This window comes from Panthera pardus, unplaced genomic scaffold (genome assembly GCF_024362965.1).
Source record: "Panthera pardus isolate Hobbes unplaced genomic scaffold, ASM2436296v1 HiC_scaffold_16, whole genome shotgun sequence".
NCBI classification, from domain to species: Eukaryota; Metazoa; Chordata; class Mammalia; order Carnivora; family Felidae; genus Panthera; species Panthera pardus.
Window position 1 is genome coordinate 128362844 of NW_026526721.1, and position 19373 is coordinate 128382216.

A 19373-nucleotide genomic window follows, 5' to 3' on the forward strand; every position below is an offset into this window, starting at 1 on the left:
TGGTAAGTGAAAAATACAGTCTGTCTCCACAGCCCCAGAAATGGAAAAGCCTACAAATAGGTAATTCACTGATCAGGTCATCTGAATAGCTTTGGCCTCATCCAATAAAGGCTGCAAGCATTTGTGGGCCACTAAATGTCTATACTCAGATTCAGGCCCAGGTATAATTTAGGGGGGAAAAAAAGTCACAGCTTGTCCTAATTCTCAAACACTGAAGTCTCAGAACCTGCAGGCTACATCAGGGCAAAGACTCAGTAATATGCTGAGGCAGAGCTGGCTTAAGCCAGACTTGCTTAGATGTCTCCACTTGAAGAAGACATAATTAATTCTCTCAAGTTTATTTTTAAGCAAAACATGTATAATTTTTGAGGAGTATATATTGCCTTATGGATAATAAGGAGAGAAAGAAAGAAAGGCCATTTGTCAGTAAAATGACTTTCCAGAAGACGAGAATTTCCATCAATGTCTGGAATTGGTTGAGTGCCCATCTCAGAGGCAGACACAGAGTCAGCCCTCTAAGTAAGGAAAACAAGGCAGCATGTCACTGAGGGGACTACCATTCCCATTCTTCATTGGGCTTTGGGTGGAGCTGTGGAGGGGAATTTTGGAGGATGAGATCTGGTGTGTCGTTTTACAGTTTTGTTTTGTTTTGTTTTTTAATGTTTATTTTGGAGAGAGGGAGTGTGAGCAGGGGAGGGGCAGAAAGAGAGGGGGATAGAAGATACAAAGTGGGCTCTGTGCTGACAGCAGTGAGCCTGATGCAGGACTCGAACTCATGAACTGTGAGATCACGACCTGAGCCGAAGCTGGCGGCTCAACCAACTGAGCCACCTAGGCTCCCCCTTTATAGTTCTTACAAAGCAAGTGTTCACCATGGGTGAACCATGTGGACACTTTTTGTAGCATAAAAAAGAAAGTTACTTAAGAAATAACAGACAAGAAAGAAGGAAAAAAAAAAAAAAAAAAGAAGAGGAGGAAGGGAAGGAAGAGGGGGGGAAAAAAAGCATGGAAAAATTTCCAGGCACTTTTTCGGCATCACAGTTTTGCCTGTACAGCCTAGATTTGTGCTTTGCTCTTTCGTCAACCCAGAAGGGGAGCAGGGCACCAGAGAAACTTGCTTAGGCAAAGCACTTGGCAGCCACTGGCGCTGGCAGCCTACAGGGCGGGCGGTAAGGGCTGCCCCGGCTGTGGAGTGTGGGGCACCTGCCCTGTGATGGCAAGGCCGCTCTCGGGGTGGTCCACAGTGCCTGGGTGTGCCCAGAGAGCGGGAACAAACTAACACTGCGCTAAGTAAAGCAGAATGAGGGCAGGAGGCCTGCTGGGAGGGAAACAGCCATAAAGCCCGTGCTGAAGCCAAACTGACTTTTTTGCTGCTGGTTCTGCTGCAAACTCCTGACCCTGGGAGGGTGACTGCTGGAGGCAGCCTCTATGAGAGCTGTGTCTGATGGCTTGTGTCTGATGGCAGCCCAGGTGCCCTGGGCTGGAATGACTAACTGGGACGCTGCATAGGCAGGGCTCTTTCTATAGTAAGCTCACGGGCACGGCCCTTTGGCTTTGGTTTTCATTTATCAGTTTGCAAAGAGACTATGAGAAATTTATTTATTTAAACGTTTTTTAACGTTTATTCATTTTGAGAGAGAGCGAGCGAGCAGGGGAGGGGTGGAGAGGGGGGAGAGAGAAAATCCCAAGCAGTCTCTGTGCCTTCAGCACAGCCTGACATGGCGCTCGATCTCATGAACCGTGAGATCATGACTTGAGCCGAAATCAAGAATCGGACACTTAACTGAGTCACCGAGGCACCCCAGGAATATGAGAAATTTAGAGTTCAGGGATTCACAGCCCACATTCAAAGTGTGGCCAGCCCCTCTGCTACCTTAGCCATTTTCCGCTCATTATAATAGTTTTCATTTTTCTTTTTTATTGAAGTTTAGTTGACATTCAGTATTATTTTAGTTTTAGGTGTACAACATAGTGATCTGACAATTGTCTGCATGACGAAATGTTCACCACAATGACTGTAGCTACCACTTTTGCTATGCAGGATGTGCACTGACCATACTAAAGGTCACTGCTTTCATGAAGCCTGTCCCTCTGTCCTTCAGTTAAAATTTTTTATTGAGCGTCCACTGTGTGTTAAGCTTTGGGCTGGGTGATGGATCAATAATGAACAAAACTTGTGGTTCATTCATGTGATAAACATTTACCAAGCACCTAGCAAGTGCTGGGCACTGTTCTAGGTGCTAGGGATAGAGTGGTGAGAAGAACAAACAGGGCTCCTGCCCTCAGGCAGCAGAGACAGATGACAGGCCTGAGTGATAGGGAGAAGTCATTGAGGTGAATATGAGGGGGTGCTGGGGAGGGACAGACGACATTCCAGCAGAGGGGAGAGTCATGCACAGCCCTAGAACAGAATGTAACTTGGTGCCATAAAGAAATGAAAAGAAATCTGGTGTGGCTAGAGCTTAGCAAATGAGAGAGAGAGTGGAGTGACGTGAGGCTAGAGAGTCGGGCCAGGGCCGGGCCAACCTCCCAGGCCCTGTAGATGACTCTGAACTTTAACTTGAGAGCACCAGGAAGCTACTGAAGGGCTCTGAGTACATGAGCGATGTGATCACATTTATGTTTGTAAAAGCCCACTCTGGCTGCTGCGGGGGATGGATCTGCAGGGGAAGAGGGCACTGTGTCTCCAGAAGAACTCTTCTTGGCTCTCCCTGCTTTTACTCAGATGTCTGCCATCTTTCTCCTGGACCTTGATTGGTCCCAGCTGGTCTACTTATTTTGAGTCTTTCTTCCGGTCATCCCATCCCTTCATCCATCCATTAAACCACCCTTCCTTTCCTTCCTATTCACTCACTACTCACGTATACAGTGCCTTCATCAGACCATTGGCACAATCTTTCTAAAACTAGGCCACACAAAGCTCAAAACTTTCAATGACCCTCCACTGCCCAAGACTAAAGTATGAACTCCATTCAAGCCCATTCAAGCCCATGCCCAACCCATGTACCTTTCCTGATGTGTCCTGGCCTCTGCCCCACCTGTGTGAGGGTAGAAGGAACACCTCAAAGCCTGGCTCTCTCACTGGCCAGACAGGTGTCTGGGCAAACACTTCTTGACCCAGTGTATTCTTTTCCCCCATGATATGCTGTGTCCAGTCCACATCCTCACCTTTACTCAGGCTACTTACTTTGCTGGGAAACCTGTCAAAATCCATTTATCCTTCCGAAACCCCACTGTGAAGGCCTTCTTCTCCTAGGTTTCTATACCTCTGCAACTCTTCTTGTATCTCCCCTAGTTTGTTTGCTTTGGAATGATGTGTGGGGCTCATCATACCTCAACCACATCTTGGAATCTGGGCCCCCTGAGAGCAAGCTCTCATCTTGACAGTTCCCAGGGACTGCCTGCCACAAGCTGGGTCCTCAGTGAATACTTATCGAACCGTTCCCAGAAACTAGAGGTCCCAAGAACAGTGCTTCCCAAACTTTAACATATGTAGAAGGCACCTGGGAATTCTTGCTAAAATACAGATTGACCCAGTAGGACTGGGTGGGGCCTGCAGTCTCCTGGTCCAGAGACTACCCTTCAAGGAACAAGACACTGAGAAGCAAGCAGAGGCTCCATAGCTTACTTTGGAGCCTGGGCTTTTCCCTGTACTGGAGCCAGACCTTTCAGGGGCACCCCTTGGTTTGGGGCTCATTACCTCAGAGGTTTCAAGGGACTGGATCTCCCTTGGTAACTCCACAGCATGCTTGTTGAAGTAGTCCATGGTGATGGCATTGTTCCAGTAGCTCAGATTGTTCTCTGGGTTGGCCGTCTTTTTCTTCCTCCTCAGGCAGCACACTGTCAGCAAGACGGCTGTGGAGAGAGTCCAAGTTAGAGACAGGGGAGGGAGACAACAAGCATGGAGCCAGAGTGCTGAGTGACAGGTGCCAGTCTCCAGGTGGGGCTGTGATGGCCATACAAGCAACCACTTACTCCATCAGTCAATTTGTTTGCTTGTTCGTTCAACAGTTATCTACATACGCTGAATGCCTACTGTGGGCCAGGTTCTGGGAGAGAGAGAATGAAAAAAAAAACCACAAGGCTGCCCTGCATGATAAACATCCCTCCTAGTGTGTATAAGGAGGGATACTCGGGATGAGGGGCAGGGTCACATGATCTATGATAAACAAAATGAATAAATAAGATAAATTCAGATAGCAGTAACTGAAGAAAGAAAATAAAACAGGGTGAAGTGAGAAAGACAATGGACAGGGGTTGGGGAGAGAATGCTTTAGGGTCATCATGTAAGGCTTTCCTGAGGTGACCTTAAAGCTGAGAACAGAATATAGAGAAGGAGCTAGACAAGAGCAGAATGGGGCAGTATGCCCCAGGTAGAGAGAACAGCATGTGCAAAGGGACCGAGGTGGGGACACACTTGATGTGAGTGAAAAGAGTAGCCTGGCTGGAGTGTAGGGGAGTGAGGTAGGAGATGAAGCCAGGGTCATGTCCAGTGACTGCATCCATAGGGCTCACAGGCAAGAGGCCTGGATATAATTTCAGATATCTGTGGGTGCTACACTGCCACTCCTTGAGTTTGCTCCAAGAAAAGGCCTTGCTCATTTGGTGGAAAGGCTTAGAGAATGGCTGTGTGCTCTCAGTTGCACTGCTGGACTGGTGAGAATTCTCAGCCAGAGTGGGAGTATGGCAGAAAGAGGAACAGGACTTGGTGAACTTTACAAAATGAGCCCTTGAATACCACAGAGGCACTTGATGGTAGAGACTTAGAATAGTATTACTGAGCAGAGGTCTTGGACCCTGATAAAACAGCTGCTCTGGCACCATAATCATCACCTCCACTATCACCAACCTCCTCCTCCTCCTCTTAAAAAAAAAAAAAAAAAAGAAGCTTCTAACAGTTATATAGTGTTTATGTGTCAGGAAGGTTTCCCAGCACTTTAGAAATATTAGTTAATTTAATCTTCCACTTCACTCCATGAGGTACTTTTAGGGTTCCCATTTTGCAGGCAGGAAAACCGAGACTCAGAAAAGTGAAGCGACTTGCCCAAGAGCAAACCCAGACATCTGGACTCCATAGTCTGTGCTCTTAACCATTCATGATTCTGCCTCACAAAGACTGATGCGCAGAAGTCCACACTGCACAAATGGGCCTGATCGGGGCTCTACGCAGCTTGATGTGTGACCCCGTCTGTCCAATCTTTGAGATTTGCAGGGCCCCAGGGAGGAAGGAGTATGTTTGGATTTTGCTTATGAATCAGGTGTGAACAGAGGGCCTTCGGCATGCCAATGGGGAAGGCTTTTGAAGTTGGGGAGGTAAGGTGGCCTGTCCAGGCTCACACAGTGCAACGGGTGATGTTTTGACAAGGGTGACAGTAACCCTCTTGGGGAGAAGCCAGTAAATGAAGACTGGGCATCCCTTGCCCAACTCATCATCACCACAGCCTGTGCAGTGGCTGAAACTCCAGGCCAGGGGTGGGCAGGGCTGCACTTAACATCCTGGAGGTGCCAACCATGTGTGCTCCAGAGGGGACCCCAGGCTGAGCATTCCAGAGGCCGGCACCAAGATAGCAATGACCACCAGGGGGCAGCAGAGTGTCAGCTCTGTTCGCAGCAGCCTGAGGGTTAGCCAGCATCAGGGCGCCTGTACTTGCCAGGGTGTGGGGTACCTGAAAAAGCTGGCACCCACACAGGCTAAGACCACAGGGCCCACCCTGTAGGCCCCTACAGGATGATGTAGGAATTCTGTAACTCTCTTATCTCAACCTGAAAAGGCCTCCAGACAAGACTGAGGTTGGGCAAGTTTCTATTGATCCAATCTACTTTGACGAGAAAGACTTCTCTAATTTGCTCATTATTCTTCCATGTCCCCTTAAAAAAGTTTTAAAGATATAAAGGAGATTTCTGAATGTTTGAGCTAAAAGGAATTTTAGATTGGCTGGTATAGACTTTTTTAAATTTTGAAAAATTTCCAAATTCAAGTTCTCCTTTCTTCTCTCCCTTCCTTCCAAAGACGGGGGTGGTTGGAGGATGAATGGGGGTGAGGAAGGGGAGCTGCAGAACTCAGCCTGAAAATCTGCTAATTTAGGGACTCTCCTTATTTTACAGATGAGAAGACTGTGGTCCAAAGCATCCAGCTGACTTGCCACAGGTCACAGGTCTGCGAGTGGCAGGGCTGGGGCAAGACCCTAGGTCCTGTGTCCCTTTTTCTGGCATCTTTATTATTCATTGTCACTACCTTTCTACCCTGCTCCTGGAACTGGGATGGTTAAGTGGCCTGAGGGGGGGATTCGAACTGGTGAAACAGAAACCATAAAGAGAGGGTTAGGCTGCAGTGAACTCATGCTGCTAACCTGGGCTGGCACAGGGTGCAGAGTCCAGGTCCTCTGACTCCTAGTCCAGTGCTCCCTCAAGCCCACACTGCCCCTGGCTCCAGAGCCAGGGCCTGTTTAGAATGTGGGACCAGGACCCTGTCTCGATGGGAAGGGCTGGCCTGCTTGCAGGATGGCCTGGGGATTGGAATAGGGGGCTCAGTTCCTAGCTTTCTCTCCTCAAGTGTTGTTAGTGCTCTAGGCCTGACTGTTTCTCTCCAGGAGTTCCCAGTGCCTCTCAAGTGCCATTTCATTTATATAATAGAAGCTGGCCTGAGATAGAAAGAGCTTGGGCTTGGAGTCCACAAGACCTGGGTTGAAGTCTGACTGCTGCACGTTACACTAGGTAAGTCATTTCCTCATACTGACTGCTATGGACTCACAGGGCTGTAATGAGAGCTAGGGATCATGAATGCAAAATGCTGAGCAAACTGCAGGATGCACAGTGGGTGCTTAATTAATGACAGCTTTCTTCTTGTTCTTCCAGTACCCTCCACAAGAGAGATGTAGAAAGAAATACCGGGCTGCATGACTGTTGAGTGGCTCAAGGCCAAGGCACCACCTGTGGTTTAGAACTTTCATTGTTTTGCTGGCCTGACCTTTCATCTAAGAAAGAAAAGTACAGTTCAGATTTATGGAGTCTCTAATACATGCCCAGGGCTGACCTAGGCACTTTATAGTCTGATTTAACCTTCAAAATAGCTCTCTGAGAAAGGTGCTGTTACTCTTCCCCTTTGCACAAGTGGCAACTGAAGCTCATGGAAGTTAACAAATTGATCTTGATCACTCAGGTAATTAACAGAACCTGACCTGAGTCTTTGTGACCCTCAGAGTGATGCTTGTTGTGTGAGATCACCCTGAACATGGCTGGGAACACATCTAAGGCATGTGGAAGCACTTGGTAAAGGACACAACTCTGGGCAAACACAAGCCCATGCTGGCATCTGCCTCTTCAAGGTCCTGAACTAACACAGAGGATGCTAGTCCTATTTTTATAGGTGAGGAAACATTGGACTGACAGTTAAATAACTTGTCCAAGCCCCACAGGTGGCCGGCAGGAGAGCTGGCATGACATCCAGGTATGTTTGAGTCCATGAGCCAAGCTTTTCTGTCACACCAGCCTTCTTCTCCAATGATTTATGCAGCAGAACAGGGGCACCTGGGTGGCTCAGTTGGTTGAGTGTCTGACTCTTGATTTCAGCTCAAGCCATGATTTTGCTGTTTGTTCTTGGGATCAAGCTCCAGGTTGGGCTCCGGGCTGGCAGCATGGAGCCTGCTTGGAATTCTCTCTCTCCTGCTCTCTCTTTACCCCTCCTCTGCTCGCTCTCTCTCAATCTCTCACATAAAATAAATAAATGAACAGTTTTAAAAAAGTGTTAGAAAGTTAGAAGACAGGGAGGTGTGACATATTTCAGTTTGGGCACTTCGTTTTATAGAGGAGAAGCCTGACACCCTGGAGGGAAGGATTGGTCCAGTGGTGCCGGCCTGAGGGGCCAGACTGTGGACCATCGTTTCCCACCTTTGGGCGTTTGGGAAGGAGGCCAGGCTCAAAACGAGGCTATGGGCCTCAGGAAAGTAGGTTTAGGGGCTGTCTGGCTCCCCATCCTGGTGTGTGGGACTAGAAGGCCCCCAGCAGGAGGTGCTGACTGGGAAGAAGAGATGAGCTGTGAGAACATAGGTATGACACTGTGGTCCAGCTGAAGTGACATCCCCTGGCCCTGAGGCTGCTCCCCACCACCCTGGCTTCAGTTAGCTCATAAGCCCCAAGGAGACAAACCTCCTGGACACACTTCCTTCTCATTCCAATTTATTCTATTCTTCTCATGGAAAGAGTAACTCTGACCCGTGTCTTCTTATGTAATAACTACAAAGTCATTTTGGGCCTATAAAAAACACACACATATATATGTATGTGTGTATGTGTGTGTGTATACACACACACACACACATATATTTTATACACACATACACATACATAACTAAATACACACATATACACACATTCAGATTGGACTAACATTCACAGAACAATGAACATAGCCAAGAACTACATGACCACAGGATGTTTTATCTTGCTGAATGCTGCACTGATACTCCAGTGGCATTAAGTGCATGTCTGCAAGAAGCCAGAATGCTCTGGGGTGAGGTGCACATGGACCCTCACATATCCGGGGTCAGAGAGAGTTGCTTCCCGGTTCCAGCCAGGCTCAACTTAGATTGGTATGAAAAACATCTGCTGCTGGCCTGTTTTCTGTTCTCACCCTCCAGAAAGGCTTTCATCTTTTTCAGGGAAGCAGAGTGAAGACATTCTCGAGAACAGATGCGTCATGTGCAAGAGATGCCAGGGAGCCTGGCAGAGCCACAAAACTGACCTCCTGATGAAAACCCAGAGCACTGACGGCAGTGCGGGAGGATCAATTCAGTGCCAGGCCCAGAGGGTTCCGGCAGGAGGTAGTGGGCTCTTTGATTCCTGATGGTGGCAGCAGAGACCAACTCAAGAGCCACATGGCTCCCCTGCCCCAGTCAATTGTGGCCTGGATCCAATCAGTTTCAGTTCTCAGCACATCTGAAACCCTGTGTGGCTGTCTCTGGCATGTCTCAGGAGACAAAGCATTTCTCAGCTGTGGCACATCTAGCCTTCCAGCCATTGGGCGGAGCTTTCAATTTGGAAGGGCTGGTGTAATTGATGACATCCCTTCTTGCGCAGTCCTGAGATTTGCTATGATCACCCCCTGCTTCCAACAGAAGTAGAGGATTCACCCACCTGCCTAGCAACCCTGGCCACCTGAAGTCTGGCTTCTGGTGGATGGAGAAAAGCAGGAACAAGACCAGGGCTGGTCTGAAAAGCCAGGTGTGAGGAAATCTAGGCACACACTTTGTTACCAACCTAGACTGCCTGAAATATCTGGCAAACTGGCAAAGACCCATCTTTGAGGGCAGCAGAGTGAACTTTAGGATAAATGCAGCCACTGGAAGAGGTCTGCTTGTCTAATGACTGGAGTGGGATTAGGCTATGAAAACAGCTGGGATATTTGTTCATCTGTGCTCTGAAAGAGCATGGTATTCTGCAGCTGGACAAATATTCTATCTTGATGTCCCTTGCATCAGGGCCTTCACAGGGCCCCAGAGGACCCACAGGAGTTGGGGCCACGACTAAGGGCAGGGAGCCTTATGTGGAGGCAGCCAGGGCTAAGGCAGGGACCTTAGGAGTGAGAGGTTAGGGGACCCTCCCATGTGGACGACGGAAATGCAAGACAGATGCTAAAGAAGTGGAGTCTGGTTCCAAGAGGCTGCAAGAGTCCACTTTGAACAAAGACTCATATCTTCCTTTACGAAGTGGTATGTTCGGTCCCAGCACCTGAAGGCTCTTTTCAGACTGCCGAAGCATTCTCTGGGTGCGGTTCTAGGCTATGTATTTGCTACTACCTTAGTTGACATTATTATGCATGGTTTAGGCAGCCCATGGGTTTTCTGGCTTTGCAGTAAGATCTGATCTAATTTCAAACTCACACATGTAAAAAGGGCTGTAGAGTCTTTTCAGAACTATAAAACACAGGTGGGTGTGGCCTGTGGGGTGCAGGCTGGATCTACTCTGTGCTGTCCAAACCAGGCAAAGAGAAAGGCCCAGGTGGGGAGAGGGCTCTGGGAGCTGGGGAAGGGAGCCACATCACATATATCAATTCCCTAATGCTTGGCATAGTGCTTGGCACACAACGGGCACTTGGGAAATATTGTGTTGAATCAAACAGATTCTACCACCGGATTTGGGCTGACTTATGTGAGCTAGGACCCTGGAAAAGTCACTTCACCTGGTGACTTATTCCCTCCCTGTAAAGTGTGTTCCTTGCATAGCATGTTTATGTTTTTGTTTTTGTTTTAATCCCTCTGGCTAGTCTGTTTGAAGGATGGAATGATTTTTTTAAAATGGCCATTTATTTTTGAGACAGAGAGAGAGAGAGAGAGTGCACAGGAAGGGCAGAGAGCCCAATGTGGGGCCTGAACCTATAAACCATGAGAGCATGACCTGAGCTAAAGCTGGACACTTAATCAACTGAGCCACCCAGGTGCCCCAAGGATGGAATTATTAAAAATAATGGGAACTCACTTTGTAAACTAAAGCCTCTAGAGACATGTAAAGAATAGAAAACTAGAAAGCTGTTTCTAATGTGGTTACTTCTCAAATATGACCATTATTAATAATTTATTGGCTAACAGTGCTACATTTTCTCATTATCATTCTTCTGTTTCAGAAGTGGGCAATCAGTTTTAAGAATTCATTTGTATTTCCATGAAAGACAATAAAGCCACTTAATGAAAGAATAAAATATGCAATCTGCAAACATTTTCACTTTTCCTGAATTGGGTCCTTGAGCAGAAATAGGCCGCCCACTTTTGACATGGAAAGTTTGCTTTGCTTATCAACTAGAAGGAAAAAAAAGCTGGGAGAGGTGGCTTCTGGAAAGAATCCAGAATCTAGATTTTAAAAGATCTTATTGGTATAATGCCAAGCAGAAATTATGTTCATGTTAAAGGCACACACCCCCTGTACTAATGTTCAAATGACCCATGGGTTGAGGAAAGGCTAGGAGAGCTGGCTTAAAAGCCTCCTCTGTGTAAAGTTTCTGGGGTTTCATTACTCTTGAGATCAGGATGAGCCCATGGTGTGATGTGACGGTACCACCAACAGAGCCGATGCCAGTGTTGGCTTCCTGAATGTGACCGAAATGTCCAGAACAAAGGAGCGACCATCTGCTCTCCTCTGCCATGACTGGGCATGTGAAATGCTGTGCTTCCTTCTAGGAGAGCAGGGATAAACTGGTGGCCATCCAGAGTGGTAGACAAGGGGGAAGTGCCAGGGCAATTTGGCCCTACAAAGAGACTTGAATGAATAGTAATGAGCAACTTGGGAAAAGAAAGGCTGCCCTTGAGTGCCATTTCAAATGTTTTAGGGATTGGTAGATGGACTGGTTTTGTGTGGTTTCAGAGGACATGGCTTAGGACCACAGAGTGGAAATTACAAAGAGGCAAATGTCAGGCTCCCAAGAGAGTTGGTTAACAACCTGAGGGGGTCATAGGAGAATGGGATGTCCAATGAATGAGGAGCACAGGGGGTTTCTCACCCCTAGAAGGGTTCAGAAGGAGGCCATATGATAACTCTTATGGGTGAGCTGAAGCTAAGATCAGTGAGGATTCCTGTGAGGTTATCAGAGAAACTCTAAGAATCTAGGATCAAATACATGGCAAAGACATAAAAGGAAGCCCTAAGGTTCTGAGTGATTATGTTAGGTTCTATATGGAGACATCAGGGAGAAGGTCTCCTGAATTCTCATTAAAGTAATGACAGGGAGCAGCAAGGAGGTGCTGGTGGCCTGGGGAGAGCCCTTCTCCACCAGTACCAGTGGAAGCAATGATGGGATCTACATCGTTATCTAGCTCATACCACCCATGAACAAATAAAACCAGGGAAGAGAGAGAGAAGAGCTAAATTTACATGTAACTCTCAAGGCTCAATTTAGCTATAGGAACTGCTTTTGCCAAGGCTGATAGAAATCCCTGCAAGATCAAAGCTTCATTTCTTCTTTTTTGGAGAAAGAGAGAGAGAGGAGGAGGAGAAGAGATGAGGGATGGGAGAAAAGGCAGGCAGAAAGATGGATATGAAGTGGGAGAGGAAGGTGAAGGCTTTGCTACTTGGAGGTTGTACGTTTAGAAGTGCCAACATTCACCTACGGTGTCTTGGTGCCATGTCACTATAGCCATTAGCAGGCTGCCCTCCAGGGTGAGTGTGGCAGGGTGGTGTCATGACAAGAGCACTGGGTGGGAAGACAGTCCCTTCCCAGGTCTGTCTCTCGCTTAACTTTGGGCTCCTGAGTGAGCCATGGGACCTCTCTAGCTTGGTGTTCCTTTCTAAAAAATGCGGTCAGACTGGACTACTTGGAAGGTTCTCCCCAACTCTTGGGAGCTTTGTCTTTATGATCAGTTAGCATCTGAGCCATAGCCTGGCAGAGCAGAGGACTAGGGGTAGAGATAACCCATGATTCTTGTCCTGCCACCTGGTTTCCTGTAACTCTGGGAAGTTTTGCAGCCTACTGGGTGGGGACTGTCCAACTCTAGGGCAAAGGAACTCTGGGGACTGACAAGATGATGTGGTAGAGGGAGAGGAGGGAGAGAGGGAGGAGTAGGGAGTGGGTGAGGCACTTACAGCAGGAGGAGATGGGCACACTGATGGCCAGGATCACCCAGGCGATGTCCATCTTGCTCAGGCAGATGGTGGCTCTGTGCTGGGGTTTGTCCCCTTCAGCCACATGGGAGATATTCCCTGCTGTTCCAGGCTTCCAGGTCCCAGCAGGAACCAGGCGGTTGAGGAAGTTTCCTGTGGCCGTGGACACCACTGTGGAGAGAGGACTGGGCACCCTGTTGGTCATGGTGGGGGTGGCTGTAGCCTCCTCCTTGGCTTGGAAAACAGTGCTTTCTGAGCCCCCGGTGGGGTGGGCTGGGGCCTGCGAGGTTGAGGATGTTCCCTGAGGAATCCCCTTGGAAGGGGCTGAGACACTGGCATTGAAGGCAGCCTGGGTGGGCCCCGCGGTGGCTGTGAAGACCCCAGAGCTGGTAGATGGAGGTCTGTCGGTGCCAGGGATGACAGTAAGCCAGGAGTCACTGTGGCTGGGGCCATCCTGTGGGTCACCGCGGGGGCGCTGAGAAGGCACTGGGGCAGGTTGTGGGCTGGCAGGGGCACCTGAGGCTACTGTGGTGTCCGGCTCCCCTCCTTGGCTGGTGAAAGTGGAACCACCCCCCTGATCTGCTCTGCTAAGGCCTGGCTTGTCCTCTGCAGGCACAAGGGGGTTGGTGGGTGGTGCCCACGAGGTCCTGCTGGGCGCCATGGTTGTGGTCACTGTCTGGGGCTGTGGTGAGGAAGAAGAACCCCAGAGTGGGTTCCTGGGGGTGAGGGTGGAGGGGTCAGATTCTACAGACCCTGTGAAGTTGCCTTTGTAGATCTGAAAGATCTTCCCTAGGGGCCGCTTCTGCCCCAGATGTGTGGAGCTCTGATTTCGTCCCCGCTGGCCTTCCTTCCTCCCAGAGTGGCCACTGGGTGCAGGCAGGACAGAGCGTGATGAACTGCCGGCCCCCTTTCGGGAAGAGCCTGGGGGCCTGGGAGGCCTGCGCGTGGTAGCCCGGGTGGGTGCTGTGGTGGGACGGCTGCTGGCTCCTGTTGGCTTTGTCAGCAGGATGGTGGGTGCAGCTTCTCCCTGGGGGCGGCCCTCTGAGGGGGAGGATGTGGTTGCCATGGCAGTAGGAAGGGGCCCTGTGGGCAGTGGGCCTTCAGAATGTGGGGTGGTTGCTGTTGCCATAATGGTGGAGATGGTGTTTGTAGGAGGGTGTCCATCTGGATGGGGTGCTGTCATTGCCATGGGAGCTGCAGCCTGTGAGGAGGGTCCATCAGGATAGGGGGTCAGTGTCACCACAGAAGTGGGTGCAGTTGCCATGGATGAGTGTCTGGTAGAGCTGAGGGATTCTGTCACCATGGTGCCTGGGGTGGTGCCTGAGGGGAGGACCTGAAGAGATTCTCTGGGAGATGGTTCCTGGGTGGCAAATACCAGTGCTTCGGTCAGTGCCAAGATCAGGAGGAAGCCTTGAGAGGAAGACAGAGAGAAGAGGTGAAATGCCTGGGGAATAGCTCAGAGTCTGGACCTTCCTTACCCATGAACCTGTAAAGCTCTGGGAACTCAAAGGAAACGTTGGGAGCATTCCGGAGGCCCACACTGCCATCCTGACCCTCATCAGATACAAGATCATGTGAAGTTGGGCAGGTCTATTAGGTAGGTGCTACCCAGCACTGTTGGGGAGAGGCAGCTAAGCTAGTCAGGACTATCCTTTGCTGAGTGCCTGTGAAACGCCATCAGCCCTCCACCCAAAAGCAGCTTCTGAGAACAGGCTGGGCTGGGTGTAGGAAGAAGGCTTGTGGCCTCTGAGTGTCTGCTACCCCTCTGCAGCCAGAGGGTGGTCAAGGCCAGGTTGATCAAAGGGAAGCTGGCAGCTCTATATGGAATGCTTACATAAGCAGAGCTGACCAACTCTCATGCCCTTTCTGAATCTTCCATTTATGGACTAGACAAAGGCAGAAATGGTCAGAAATGCTCTCTTTCTTCAGACCCACTCACCAGGCAAGTAGGGAGGGTCTCTAGACCTCTCCAGAGGACAAAAAATGAACAGGGCAGTCTCTGGCTCTGGGTGAGCTCAAAGAAATCCACAAACAATCCTAAAGCAAGGCAGCGACATCTCAGTGCCATACAAGAGCAACAGGCAGAGGGGGACAAGGGTCCAGAGGGTGACCAGATCTGGTGCCCATACAGCACTTAGCACAGAGCCTAAAAGAGATGCACACTGTGAACACCAGCTGGTTTTGTGGTTCTCATTAATGTTAACTGCTTTTCCTGTGGTGTTCATGTGGCTGAACTCTCTGTGGAAAATCACTTGTGATGCCCAGCCTTTTGAGTAGGAGGACGCCTTTTGAGCATTAAAAGAAAATCATGAGTTTTGCATGATGATCAGCGTGTATGCTTTTGGCTCATTGAGAAAATGCACAAGGACAAAAACCTATAAATTTAAAAATACTTCTAAATGTATGTGGATTTTATGAATCATAATAGCGTGTGCCACATTTTACAAATAACACACCACATATAAATGTGAGACATAGGATCTGTTCAGATTATAAACTGGAAGACTGGTCACCCCAATAGAATACATGGGCTGAGAAGAACTGGTCTCCACTGCTGAGGTGTGGCCTGACAGACTTCTAAGGTCTGATTCTGACCTGTGAACTCCTCCTTATTCTTATGAAACCCCTCCTGGTCACTCTCATGCCCTTCCTTCAGCTCTGCTGGCCACACAGACAATGGTAGAGATCTGTCACTATCTGGTAACTCTCTGGAAGCTGCCCTCCCCCACCAGATTCAAGCAAGACAAATGGCCAAAACAGGGGCCCCGGCAGTGATTTCTGCATGTGTGGGACAGTCAGCAAAGCTGCTGACGGGAAGACAGGGGCCCTGGTGAGCTTTCAGAAACAGAAGGGGAGATCATCTCCTGGCATTCCTTTGAAAGGAGGCCCGGGATCACCACTGAGGCCACCTCCGACTTATGTGGAGTGGGGAAGAGTCTGAGCATGGACCTGCTCCCTGTACTCTGCACTTCTAAATTAGTAGGTGGAAGGAGGCCAAGGGACTGCAGATTGAACGGACTGTAGCACATACAGTCTCTAGGACCAACAGTTTGTCCTAAGCGACATATTTTTTTTTCTAAACTTTCATTGGTGACCTAAACCATGTAACAACTGTAAGCTCTGTTTGTTCAAGTCAATCCTAAAAACTGTTTACAGAGCACCTGCTCTGACCCAATCTCTCACGCTCGATTTAATCCTCACAACCACTCGACAGGGCAGGAAATTGAGATTTCAGGTAGATTAACTAACATGTTCAAAGTCCCACAGTAGCCACAGTATATGAAACCGACTATGTCTAAGATGCCTGCTTTTCCTGGTCAGACACACCAGTGATGCAGGAGGAGGAAGCGGCTGACAGGAAGTTGCTGTGCCACGGTGCTCTGATGGGTTCAGGGTTTTTCTAACTCCTCTCTTGCAGTCAAACACCACAGGGACAAACTGTTCTTATGGCTGGGGGTCTTGACCTCGGATGTTTTGAGAGACATTCCCTTATGAGCCTCATAAGTTTACTCATAAGTTCCTTGGTTCAATATAAGTGTTAAAGATTGAATTGTTTCCCCCAAATTCATATGTTGAAGCTCTAACCCCTAGCACCTCAGAATGTCACTGTATTTGGTGACAGGGCCTTTAAAAGGGGTTATTAAGTTAAATGAGGCCATTAGGGGTGGTCCCTAATCCAACTTGACTGGTGTCTTCACAAGAGGAGATTAAGACACACAGAGTGATGCAGACATGATTGTGCACAGAGGAAAGGCCATGTGAGGACACGGTGAGAAGGTGGCCATCTTCAAGTCAAAGGGAGAGGTCTTATCAGAAACCAATCCTGTCAGTACCTTGATCCTGGTCTTCTAGCCTCTAGAACTGTAAGAAAATAAATTTGTGTTGTTTAAGCACCCCAGCCTGTGATACTTTGTTACAGCAGCCTGAGCTAAGACAGGTGTCTTATCTTACATTACAGATATCTCAGAAACAGGAAAGGGAGAGACCAGGGCTTGTGTGAAAGTAGCTTATTTTGGGAAGTGATCCAAGGGGACAACCATGGGGGTCTGAGATGAGTTAAATAGAGAAAATCAATCTGAGCGTAGGTTATGAGTTGATCATGGTGAGCAACTCCTATTTCCTGGGGACCTCTGAGGGGCTGAGTAGACCGCACCTCAAACTGAGTGAGAAGAGCACTCACTTACCCAGCAGCTCCTGTCTCCACTGGTCCAGGGCTGCTCCCCAGGTGCTCATCCCTCTGTACTTCCTCACTCCTGCACGAGGCCCACAGCCCATGTGGCTGAATAAGAGAAGCCCTGGGCAGAGGGGCTATCAGGGAATGTCTGTGCCCAGCTGGTGGCTGGAGTGACAGCTGGAATTAAAATTAAGGGCCCAGAGGAGTCCTGGGGTCGAACACCAGATGTGTTGGAGACAATCAGAAACCAGAGACCAAGGACATGGCAGTCTTTTGGCAGCAGCACCAAGGGCAGTGCAAAGCTTTCAGAGACCCTGAATGATCCCAGTGACAGGCCTGGGAGTGGGAGAGGAGCCACCCTGGCCTCCAGAACTTCTGCAGCACTCTAGAGGCAGAGGGGTTAACACATCCTAGTCTTTAAAAGACTTGGGGAGAGAAATGTTCCTGATTTTCCCACTGGGAACATTCCAGGGACTAAAATCCCCCCGGCTGGGAAGTAATATGACTACAATCATTTCTTGCTATAAGACTTACAGTGTAAGTAAATGTTTGCCTTTGTTGCTTTTTTTTTTTTTTTTTAAGTTATCAGTGTCCTGTAAGGTTATTTTTCTCTCTGTGAGGACTGTTAAATTACCTCTCAGACCTTTAGACTTTAGAGTAAAACTTTGTTTGGTGCAATGAATGGATACTGTCATCCTGGGTGCACAGAGTTTTCATTTGAAGGATGACATTTAGCTGTCACAGTGAGAGGGGGCCCTAAGAGGTAACTTAATCAAATCTCTTCATTTCACAGAAGAGGCAATGGAAGGAGCAAAGTGACTTGTCCAAGAACACACATCAGGTTGGGGACACAGCCTGGACCACAGCCATTATTTCAAAGCAACTTTCATTTGTGTCATAAAAATTGCTACAATGTTGCACTGCCCAAACACCTCCTTCAACCTCCACTGTTACCTTCACTAAGAAAATAAGACGTGACTTTACCTCTCTTCCTTGACATAAAAGGTTAATAACTTAATGGAAGGGCACACAATGTCACAATAACTGTGCAAGGCCTTCAACCTGGGGCTCCCCTAACAGATGCAAATTTTCATTCAAGTCCCTTTGTGTTGGTCTGCTCACTCCTCTCCCTACAATCTGGGGCTACCGCTTCTTTGAATATCATTTGCATAGATTATGCATAATAGCCTCTGGAGGCTCTAATTCCAAATATGTGAGAGAGACTAAAACTAAAATCTAGCCTGACATGCTTTAAATGTGGAACTGATTTTTAAAGTATCTTGGAATAAGGACAAGTGTGGGGAGTGGAAACTCACAGACTGATGGGTGACCAGATGTCACAGGAAGGCCTCCTCCTACCTAGAAGTCCAATGTATACATGATCTCAGGGCCCAAGGAAAGGAAAAGTCCTCTCTCTTATGTTTATTTGGTTGGCTGCCCACAGTGCATATTAGGCATGATATTTGCATCCGGAAAGGCAAGGAGGGAGTTGGTGAAGAGAGAAATGGCTAATTGAATGTACTGAGGTGCTTCTTATGTACTATGCACTGCTTGAAGGGCTAAGCCTCTCCTGATATATTTAATTCTCATAACAACCTGATGAGACAAACACTATCATTAGTTCGCTGTTGCAATGGGGGAAAAGCAGCACAGAGAGGTACAGGAACCTGTCTACTTTCACACAGGTGGGGAATGGTGAACTGTGATTTGACCTGGCACCTTGGCTCCAGAGTCTACACTCTTAGACACTTTCACTCAGGGATCTGCTTGGCACCACACCTTCTCCCATCCATCAGGCTACTCTGCACATTCAAAAGCAATGATCCACAATCTTTTGGGAACTGATTTCCTATTATTGGTCTTTTGGATTTTCTTCCCTCTTACCTGTTTTCTTTCAGGGCTCTATATGACAGATTTGATGTTGTTTTTAATAAGATGGCCAATTAACTTTATCCTGTAAGTAACTAGGGAAACTTGTTGTTGTACAATAAAAGGGCCTTAATTCTGCTCTTCTCCAATCTTGACATATCATGTATACTGCTGTTAAAGTAGTTTTGTCTTAAAATTGCTTACACACACACACACACACACACACACACACACACACACACACACACATTTCTTACATGGAAAAAAATTCCCTTCCACATCTAAACAATTCTATTTCATTTTCCTTGTAATTTAAATGTCTTCATCTTCTAAGTAGAGTTTCCCTCCCCATTAAACTAGATTTCTACTGCCAGACATTTTCCCCATTGCTTTAAACTCTGTGACAGAATCATAGAATCAGGAGTCTGAGAAGTCTTCTGAGCCACCCCTGTCACCAAGCAAGAGGGCAGCTCACCCATCTTTTCCAAGTTCAAGGACACTCTACCCACCAAGAGATAGGATCAGTTTCCTCTCTCCTTGGCCCTACGTAGGCCTTTGTGACCCCTGTGACGAATAGAACAGGGCAGAAGTGATAGCACCTGACTTCCAAGATCAGGACAGAAAAGGTCATGTACATTCTGCAGGTTTCTTTCGGGGGACTTTGAACCCATGTACGAAGTCCAGTGGCCTCCAGGCCACTGTGGAGAGACTGCGTGGAGATTGAGAGGAAGGCCTAAGGAGTCCC

At 48.2% G+C, this 19373-nt stretch overlaps 1 protein-coding gene across 5 annotated transcripts in view; it reads right to left on the bottom strand.

The window, feature by feature from the left end:
• Window positions 1-19373, bottom strand: part of TMEM108 (transmembrane protein 108) — a 364334-nt gene that overhangs the window by 2453 nt on the left and 342508 nt on the right. For all 5 annotated transcript variants that reach the window (XM_053903803.1, XM_019436674.2, XM_019436647.2 and 2 more), the window contains 2 exons: window positions 12568-13995; window positions 3701-3855 (listed from right to left, as the gene is read on the bottom strand). In XM_053903803.1, coding sequence (XP_053759778.1) covers window positions 3701-3855; window positions 12568-13995 — 1583 coding nt within the window. The remainder of the gene's footprint in view (window positions 1-3700; window positions 3856-12567; window positions 13996-19373) is intronic.